Below are 10389 nucleotides of genomic sequence, written 5' to 3'. Positions count from 1 at the left end.
GCTTATTTTCATAAAAGGTTCCTGTGTAAACGATTTAGATAAGCTTCAATTTATATTTCGATGTTGATAAGAGGAGAGCAACGTTATCATCACCGAATTAAGATAATGGTATAGAAGACAACTTTAAAGTTTAATTAAAATATCTTGACCTTTTGCGAACTCAAATCCCGTATTACTTAAAGATGCATGTTGAAAAGTAAAACCTGCCTAGGCAAAACTGAGAGTAGTAGGTTCTTAATAGCGGATTTCTACAGTATGAGTTTTGTGAGAGGCTCTTGAGGCACCGACTCTTTATAGGCAATTTTTTTCGTTTTTAGGATGGCCCTTAATTACAGCTCCCAGCTATGTTTTAGGCAAGCGCTATTCAAAGACAGCGTTGCTCAAACCTCCTTCGCAGTGTGATCACAAAAGCTCACTCAATCCAATTTCATCGCAGTCAAAGAAACATTTTCCTAGGCTAAATTGCTAAGTACCAATTCTAAGTTTACCCCTCCAAGACTCTCACCTAAGGCATTCGGGTAAAATAGACCGTTTCTTATTCACTCTAAACACAAGCTTCGATTCCACAAATGCTACCGTATGCAATTTCAAGTGACAAGCATATTCATATGTTAATGTTGAGTCTATATGATTGATGATTAATGTAGTTGATAAACTTATCGTGTATGCAGCAAGTCAGCAAGTTACGTTCTAAATAATTAACAATAATCTGCGGGTAAAAGCATGTGGGGCTAATTCAACTTGGGCTACAAATGAATAGCGATTCATGCAGGCACCGACTTTAGAATAGTAGATAATTTCTTCAAATCTTCCATGCAAACACTGCTTTGGCAAAACAACTTTTAACTCAACGTCGGATAAAGACTGTGGCAAGAAATTACCTTTGGCGATGAAAAGCTTCATGAAAATGCTTGGTTGGTATCTAGCAGAGGAAATTAAAGGTAAAATTATAGCTTCATGTTTACAACTTTTCCACCAAATGAATCTTTATCTAACATTTTGTAATTAGCTAGATGCGTTTTTGTTTTGATTTGCACTCGTCTGATTTCTTGATAGTTTCATAGATGCACATTACGGAATTACAACTTCCAATCTCATACACCCTTTTCTTCTCAAATCGATGAAAGTATTCCAAAATTCCTTTATCCAGGCATTCTATTTATCAAAACAATTAAATCTAGAATTCACATCGCGAATTCTACATAAGGAGTAAATCTTCGTGCCTCTAATATATCTTACTTCTAAACTTTTCCGTTCTCTTTTACCTAGTTCACTGAAATATTGTCTCTGCATTTGAAGTATGTTTCTTGAAAAATGATTTGCTATGAGGGTTTATGGAAATGGTAATTAAAGGTGTTTCACAAGGCTTGCTTCTCGGACTTAATTTAGCTGCATTGTTAAAAGATCTACCTCATTCACTTCTCATACTGCCTTTTTAAGATTCGTCTGATTTCCTTCTTTAACCATGTATCACGAAATTATCGCAAAGATAGCAAAGATAGCATGGGGGCAGGAGGGTATATATACAATCCTGACAACTTCCAGATGCCCCTTTCATAAACGATTATAATCAAGATTTGGGCATGAATGAGAAATATAGTTCTTGGTTGAATATTCGCAAATGGAATTGAGCATATAAGTTTTGGCGCAATAAAGGGTATGGCTTTGATAAGAGGATGTAAAATGTTTACTTCAAAATAAGAAAACGGTAAGATTTTACAAGCAAAGGAATGATGAATATAAAGGTACAGTTTCTGAATTTGGAAAATTTAGAATATTGGTTCGGCAGTGACGTCATTTTGCATTCAATAACCGCAGGGTTTTGGAGACGTCAAAAAAGTCGAAAATAGAAAATGCGGAGAAGTGATGAAAAGTGAACCGGAAATTCCTGAGTATCGCGAATATGTATAGGATAAGATGTTTTCTGGATTCTGATAGCTTCTCAGAGAAAGTCATATCTTATATGATTTTGAGAGAAGGTGAGAATCTCCTCGTAAAAAAGACACAAAACAGATGAAAGTTCCCAACGATTGAAAACACATTCGAAGAAGCTCTAGTGTATTTAGCAGATGTGACAGAAAAGAACGAAACTTACTGAAAACCTGATCTTGCAACATTCTTAAGGCTGTTGAGAATAAAAGGGTCCACCATCAACAAATACATTCTTAAATACAAATATGTTTAAGATCGAAATTGACTTAGCTCTAAGCCCCTTTCATTGCGTGGCCCCATCAGCGTTCAAGCTTTTCTGACTGAACATGGTTGAATTTCGACTACAACCGTGCTTCCTTGCCTGACAATTTTTGGAACTGGCGACCATGATAAGGTACCCTTCCATTAGTTGCTCGCTTAAAATATTTCTTCTCAAACACCCTACTAAATCGAAGAGAAAAGCAAAAGCGTTTAGTTGCTAGATTCAAAATATAAGAGATCTAAAAACGTCAGTAGACTTTAATTCTATTGTGCAAAGTGAATCACGCAAGCAACGCTAAGAAACAGCCGGAGTATGGGAAGCAAGGATGAGAAGAGCTTTTTAAGGTGAAGAAACTAAAGTTGAGTCTTTCAAATGGTTGCTTCTTTTGTAGCAGAATTATTCGCAAAAGATGTTGGCTATGCATCCGTATGGAGTTTGTTTTCTTCTATGGTCTTTCTCAGGGCTTGATAAGATCTTGAGTAAAATGAAAATCCCAACTATATTTTCCTTTTTCCCAAATTTTTGAATCTGAAGCTAGACCTTTATCGTTTATGCAGCACAAAAGCAGACTGTTCCGGTACCTTCTTCAAACCTCACCCATATGCAGTAGAAAGTTCTTCACAAAAATTATTCAGCCAAGATGTGCCGCATTGTTGTACACCATAAAGGCAGCGCACGCCTTAGAAGGTAGCAAAGGATTGTGTTGTGTCAGTCCCATATCTGCTGTGCTTTCTTGGCTCTGGTTTCTTTATCTTTAATGCTAATATTTCACTGATTCATTTCATAGTCACCTGCAAAAAGGGACCTGGGACTGAATGACGTTTTTTCTGAAATTATTTTACTATACTTACCTTACGCCTACCTTACCGCTCAGTTTTAAAGACGGAAATGTTGTTTCGAAGCTACACACACTCGATACGTTTGCAGTTTGACCACAAATGTATGTGGGCTTAGCGGTTGCCGATTGGTAAAAACAAAGAACAAAAGCTAATAGCAGTTGATTTACCTGTTAAAACAACTGTAAGAGGAATTGTGAGCCAAAAAACACGTTGGCCGCCATATTTGCTCACTTTACTCACCAATGCAGAGATGTTGGAAAACAGCATGGTAGGGGGAGGGGGGGGGCTAAGTGCCAAGAAAAGGGCAAAACAAAAGCAGCGTTAAGAAAATTGCATAATATTGCAAATGCATGGGGCAGCCTTTCCCAATATTTCCGTGCCCATGCCCTAAGTTGATCATGAACTCAAATTGCCTTTACCTCGAGCCAGTGTCATCAAAAAGATCTCAGGAGGTATTGAGATTCTGAAATGTGTCATATTTAAAAAGTTTTGTGAAAATTATCATATGCATCTGCTAAAGAAAGATGAAGAAAACTACACTTTCCCTATTACTTATGTATATGCATGTATAATTTTGCCATAAAAAAATAACAATTTAAAATTAAGAAAAAGAAAAAGATCTAAGTACAGATATATAAAATTTACAGATAGAAGTTAAAAACATAGTCTGAAAACACCCCAGGCTAAAAATGGCAGGGATAGCATTAAAAAGGTCAATACGATCTTGTTTCCATAATGGTCCCTCGACTTTAAGTTGAATTATAGATTTACTTTTATATGATTCTTTTAATTGTAATTTCTTTAAGATTTAGTTCAATTTTTAAGCAGTATTTTAATTTATAGTTTTTTATATTTTAGCATGACCTTCTGTAAACCATTCTTTTAAACAAGGGGTTACCGTGGGTAAAATAGATAGAAATGAAAAACTTAAATGTTACCCAACTATCAACTTCAAAAACAACGGTGGAAATTCTTGAAATTCAAACATTGTAATCCAACAAATGTTGATTTATTTTCCGTTAATATTATAAAATATTTCAAGAATAGTACAATATGGCAATAAGCATCACACTCTTGTTGTGATTGTCCCCTGAAACGTCAAATTTCAAACTCATGTAACTGTATCGCCATGTACTTTAAAAATAATACAATTTCTAGAATCTTGAAGGAATTCTTCTACTTTTTAGGACCGAACTATGAAAGATTGCCACATTCAAGTGAATGAAAACGAGTTGGAAAATTTTCCAATATGGAGAGAAAGAAAAGTGTCGCGACACCAAATGGAACGGCCACAAACGGCAAAGTTCCTAATGGGAATGCTGCCGCGGCCGACGCTGAGGAGCATCGGAAGGGAACTACAATTGAAGATCTGGAACCGATTAAAGCAACTTATTCTAGTTTGTTTGTTTTATCAGAGAATAACCCAGTGCGGAGGTTCACGCGCTACATTTCAACTTCAAAAGGATTTGAGTATTTCATTCTTGTCGCTATTATTGTGAATTGTATTCTTATGGCAATAAACACACAGCTCCCAGAAGACGATGCGAATCAAATGAACAGAATGGTCGAGCAAGCTGAGACCTATCTTCTAGGAATATTTTGTCTTGAAATGGTTTTGAACATAGTCACAATGGGGTTTATTTTGCATCCTGGCTCATACATCAGGAACCCCTGGAATATATTAGATTTTGTTGTTGTAGTTACCGGGATTCTGAGTTTGCCACAATTGGGTATAATGAAAGGCGGCTCCGTGAAGGCCTTGCGAGCAATGAGGGTCCTGAGGCCACTCAAACTTGTCTCGGGAGTGCCAAGTCTGCAAGTTGTGATGACTTCTATAGCTAAATCGTTGATTCCGCTATCAAATGTGTGTCTACTTGTCGTGTTTGTTATAATTATCTACGCAGTCATAGGGCTGGAGATGCTCCAGGGCCTCTTTCATTATACATGCAAAAACGAAACCACCGGAGCGGTATTAGAAGAAGGGCGCCTCTGCTCATCCAAAAACGGCCGCCCCTGTCCGACTGGATACAAGTGTATGAGGTATTGGTCCGGTCCCAATGACGGCATGACCAGTTTTGATAACATATTCATAAGTATGTTGACTGTTTTTACTTGCATTACTTGCGAAGGCTGGACATCTACCATGTATGCCTCGTTTGATGTTCTAGACAAAAGTGGCCTTGGATTTTGGGTCTATTACTACACACTGAATATTATTGGGGCCCAGTTCATGTTGAACCTTGTACTTGGAGTTCTAAGTGGAGAATTTGGAAAAGAAGGAGAGAGACTTAAGAACCGCGCAGAATTTCTTGCACAAATGGAAGCCGCGCGTGAAGAACGCGCTGTTGAAAACTATGAAGAATGGGTTGATGAAGGAAAAGTAGCCGCGATAGCGGAAAAACAGAAAAATGTAAAGCCTCCAGGGGAAATGAGTGAAGAAGAAAAAGTAGCGGCAAGTGAAGAGCAAGGCACTTTAGCGCAATTGCGAATGCGTAAATTGGTAAAACATCCCGTGTTTTTCTGGTTTGTAATGATTTGCGTGTTTTTGAATACGGCATCGGTTGCAACTCAGCACTACCAACAATCATCTATGCTGACAAAGATACAAGATTTGGCTGGCCTCATATTCATTTCGATATTTTTCATAGAAATGTGCTTGAAGTTCTACGCGCTCGGATGGAGAGGCTACGTCAAATCTTCATTCAACGTTTTCGACGCCCTTGTCGTATGCGGTGGGATCATTGAGATGATATTGTATTACACTATGAACGTTACGCTTGGAATATCCGTTCTGAGAGCATTAAAGCTGCTTAAATTATTCAAATTTACTCGCTACTGGAACTCACTGAAAAACTTAATAGGTGCACTGATGTCGAGTATACAGGCCATCTTGAGTTTGATGGTTTTACTTTTGCTCTTTCTTATCATATTTGCATTGCTCGGCATGACTTTATTTGGTGGAAAATTTCAATACAAACAGACACCATCGCGGACGAATTTTGATGACTTCTGGAATTCTTTTCTTGCTGTCTTTCAAATTCTTACCGGAGAGGATTGGAATGCCGTGATGTACGAAGGAGTTCACGCGAACGGAGGACCGAAAGATCCAAGCGGTCTCGTCATGTCATTGTATTTTGTTGGTTTAGTTATAATCGGGAATTATGTGCTACTGAACGTTTTCTTGGCTATTGCTGTCGATAATTTGACGGAAGCTGACTTAATGGGTGGTGACGAAGACAAAGAGGAAGAGGAGAGACAAGAGCATATAGCGGAAGTGAAAGAAAAGTACGCGCCAAAAAGCGCCAATGGGGATAGCAAACTCGAATTGTCTAACGGCGGAACTACGCCGCGCGGTAAAGATGAACCGGATGCGATAGTTATTGCGAATGAGTTTGCAACCAAGAGTGAAACTGTAGAAGGGGGCACAGCCAAACCAGGTGACAATTTCCTTGAAAATCTCAAAAACCCTGGTAGAATGACGGGGAACATAGAAGGGGGTCCAGGTACTGAGATGCTCCAAGTAAATACCCTTTTCATCTTGAAACCGACAAACCCGATCCGCAAGGGCTTACATAAGCTTGTGAATTCGTCTTGGTTTGACCCTTTTATCTTAGCGTGCATCTTGATCAGCAGCGCTCTGCTCGCAGTCGAGGATACCGTAAATGAAGATGCGACTATTAATAAAGTTCTTGGATATGTCGATTTTGTATTCACACCGATATTCGCCGTTGAAGTTGTGTTGAAAATTTTGAACTATGGAGTGGTATTGCATAAAGGAGCCTATTTTCGCGACGGTTGGAATTTCATGGATGCGCTTGTCGTCAGTTCAGCGATAGCCTCTCTCGTTCTAAGCAACGACGAAACAGCCTCGCCGCAATCGCAGAAAGTCGTAAAAGTCCTGCGAGTCCTTCGCGTTCTCAGGCCACTTAAAGCAGTGAACAAGTCTAAAAAACTGAAAGCTGTTTTTAATTGCATGATTTACTCCCTTAAAAATGTCATAAATATCCTTGTCATTACAATTATGTTTCTCTTCGTATTTTCCGCCATGGGTGTTCAGCTCTTCGCAGGAAAATTCTTCTATTGCACAGATGTTTCCAAGCTTACACCTCATGAGTGCCGTGGTGATTACGTCATTTTCGAGAATTACGATTATTCAAAGCCAAAAATAGAGCAACGCCAGTGGCTTAAATATGACTGGAACTTTGACAACCTAGCAACAGCTATGGCTACTTTGTTTACATCTTCGACAGGCGAAGGTTGGCCCTCTGTGATGTTCGCAGCAATCGATGCAACAGATATTGACAAAGGCCCAATAGTTGATAACAGGCCAGAAATATCTTTATTCTTTATCTTTTTTGTTGTTATCATGTCCTTCTTCTTCCTGAATATATTCGTTGCTTTGATCATTTTAACATTTCAAGAAGAAGGCGCTAAGGAAGAAGGAGACTGTGAATTGGATCGGGGCCAGCGTGACACATTGATGGCTGCTATAACCGCACAACCGCTTCAGCTTTACGTTCCTGAAGACCAGACTTCATTACAGTTTAAAGTCTACCGTCTTGTCCGATCAAAACCATTTGATTCATTAATCATGGGGCTGATAATGGGCAACACAGTTTTATTAATGATAAGCTTTCACGACCAGCCAACCAAATACGGAAAATGGCTTGACGAGTTGAATAACATTTTCAACTACTTGTTTACAGCCGAACTTTTCCTCAAACTGATTGCATTGAAAATGAATTACTTCAAAGACGGCTGGAATGTATTCGACCTCGTTATCATACTTGGTAGCTGGGCTGATTTCATCATCAGTAGGACGATGGATACCTCACAACTGCCAATTGATACAAGTATCTTTCGGCTTTTTAGAGCAGCACGTCTTGTAAAACTTCTTAACCGCAGTAAAACAATCAAAGTTCTGCTATATACATTCTTGCAATCTTTCAAGGCATTGCCGTACGTCGGTGCGTTGATATTTTTGCTTTTCTTCATCTTCTGCATCGTCGGTATGCAGATATTCTCGCACATCAGCCTAGAGCAAACAGACGACCCTTACAGCGAAATAAACCGCCATAACCATTTCCGCGCGTTTTTCCCCGCCTTTCAAGTACTATTTCGCTGTGCCACAGGCGAAAATTGGCCTAATATTATGCTTGCATGTACAAGTCCTGCGAAGTGTGACTTGAACATCAAAGGAATAAAACCAGGAGATACTTGCGGCAGTCCAATTGCCTATCCATACTTTATTCTTTTCATTTTCCTCTGTTCCTTTCTGATGTTGAATTTATTTGTCGCCGTCATCATGGACAATTTTGCTTTCCTTTGTCAAGATGAAAGCATACTTGGAGCCCATCATCTTGATGATTTTATTGAGGCATGGTCTGAATACGACCCGACTGCCACGGGTCGTATCCGACACACAGAAGTTTGTAATTTGCTGCGACAGCTGGACCCACCATTAGGACTTGGAACCAAATGTCCGCGTGTCGTTGTCTACAAGCGAATGGTGCGAATGAACCAGGTGCTCTACGATAATGACACTGTCGATTTCAACGGCACTTTGTTTCACCTCGTGAGGACCGGTATGAATATATGCACAGACGACAACAATTTAAAAACGAACGACATTAAGATCCGACAGTTGATGAAACGGGTCTGGCCGTTCATCACCAAGAAGACCATGGATAGGGTAGTGCCTAAACGCAAAAAGGAATGGGAGAAAAGAACATTAGCACGTGTTTACGGTGCAAAGCTGATATATGAGAACTATAAACATCTCAAAAAGACTAGAAAATAGAAAAGCAGTTTCAAACATGCATCTTACTTTTTTTAATTTTAGATATATACTTCAGCTGTTTTAAACAATCAGGGTAAAGTATCAATAAAGCTTCGTTCGACAGAATTCTCTTCGTACGTCATAATTATAAATGATCAATAGAGACAAATATTCGTTTATAAGCATCAAAATTGCTTCGGCCTAAACGATAAAAGACAGCAATGTGAAACAAGTTTAGGAAAAGTAATCACTTTCTCGCTGTTTTTGTTGATTTTCTAACTAAAAGGTTAAGAAAAATAGCACATAAATACGTTACAAGTCACAACATGAAGTAGGATACGTAATCCAACTGAACCAGAATTAAGTACCTAATCGTCTTAAAGAGTACTTCACAACCCATCTTTAAAAGAATCATTTTCGAGCAATTTCGTAAGGTAGAGGGTGATCAGTACTACGGTTTCGTAATTTCTTTATTCATCTCAGAGGCCGTTCATTATGGACGGTTTTTATGATAAAAAAAGTTTGTAGACCGTCGTAATATACAGAGTAAGAACCTAGGCCCTTAACCTCCGTGTTTAAGAAAGGATCCAACCTTATTTACGTGGGTAAAGTTATTGAATGCATCACTGTAGAACGATGTGTAGCTACTATCCACAAAGGCCAGAGCTTAGTTTATATCAGGGATTCCACCTTGTATACAAACTCTTATTGCAAATTGGATTTAATTCCATCTTAGGAGCATCTGTTGCTTTTTCGCAAACGTGAACGCTCTTTGTTTTGGTTCACAAAGAATCACCTTTGTGAATGCGCTACCCCATGACGTTTCACGCTAGCATCACCTGATTTTGTCCACGAAACTTCACTTTTGTTTAATTCAAGTAAGCGTGAATACTCTTTGTTTTGGTTCACAAAGAATCACCTTTGTGAATGCGCTACCCCATGACGTTTCACGCTAGCATCACCTGATTTTGTCCACGAAACTTCACTTTTGTTTAATTCAAGTAAGCGTGAAAAATATTTCTGCAAACCGGTCTGTTGCTTAGTGTCAGAAAGAGGTGGGCACTTTATGGTGTGTCGAATAGGGGGGCAGCTGCTATAAAAAGCTTCAGGCGATCGTCACGCAGCTGTTCTAAACATGTAGTATTAATAACATAGGACATTCCTATTTTACCAACCCAAGCATAGGTATGTGATAATAATGACGTATCCGATATATAGGAATCTGGTATCGAGTTAGCAACAGACGCTCCCTATGTATCCCTATGTACCCCTGTGTAGCTGTGTCGCTCATTTCTCAATAGCCACTTCTATTCCTAACCAGGCTCACGTGCAGGGCAAGGTCGTATTCGAAGACTATCCATTAATAGTGTGATTATTACTACATGAATTTTTCTATGTTAATTGACTTACTGCGAATGTTGATTTTAAATGTTGTAGCGAAGATAACATAAAATTGATTTTGATTTATTGCCCGCAACTCGCGCGCGATAGCGCGCGAGTGAAGGGCTTATAGTCTGCCCCGCGTATAAGTAGCATATGGAAGCTTCAGTTCATAATGTCAGCACTTTGTCAGCAGA

At 39.0% G+C, this 10389-nt stretch overlaps 1 protein-coding gene across 1 annotated transcript; it reads left to right on the top strand.

Moving 5' to 3' along the window:
- The first annotated feature begins 24 nt into the window (after positions 1-24).
- Positions 25-10280, top strand: LOC135692641 (voltage-dependent calcium channel type A subunit alpha-1). Its single transcript, XM_065210841.2, has 2 exons — positions 25-941; positions 4221-10280. Exon 2 carries the CDS (start codon positions 4283-4285, stop codon positions 8831-8833), a length of 4551 nt encoding a protein of 1516 aa, XP_065066913.2. The 5' UTR covers positions 25-941; positions 4221-4282; the 3' UTR covers positions 8834-10280.
- The last annotated feature ends 109 nt before the right edge of the window (positions 10281-10389 follow it).

The sequence above is a fragment of the Rhopilema esculentum genome, chromosome 3 (assembly GCF_057945365.1).
Source record: "Rhopilema esculentum isolate cy_ngs chromosome 3, ASM5794536v1, whole genome shotgun sequence".
Taxonomy (NCBI): Eukaryota; Metazoa; Cnidaria; class Scyphozoa; order Rhizostomeae; family Rhizostomatidae; genus Rhopilema; species Rhopilema esculentum.
The sequence above is the reverse complement of the archived record's forward strand: the minus strand, read 5'-3'. Positions and strand labels throughout refer to the sequence as shown.

Excerpts from the sequence above, each read along its gene's own strand:
- LOC135692641 (XM_065210841.2), top strand. The coding sequence starts at position 4,283 with ATGGAGAGAAAGAAAAGTGTCGCGACACCAAATGGAACGGCCACAAAC.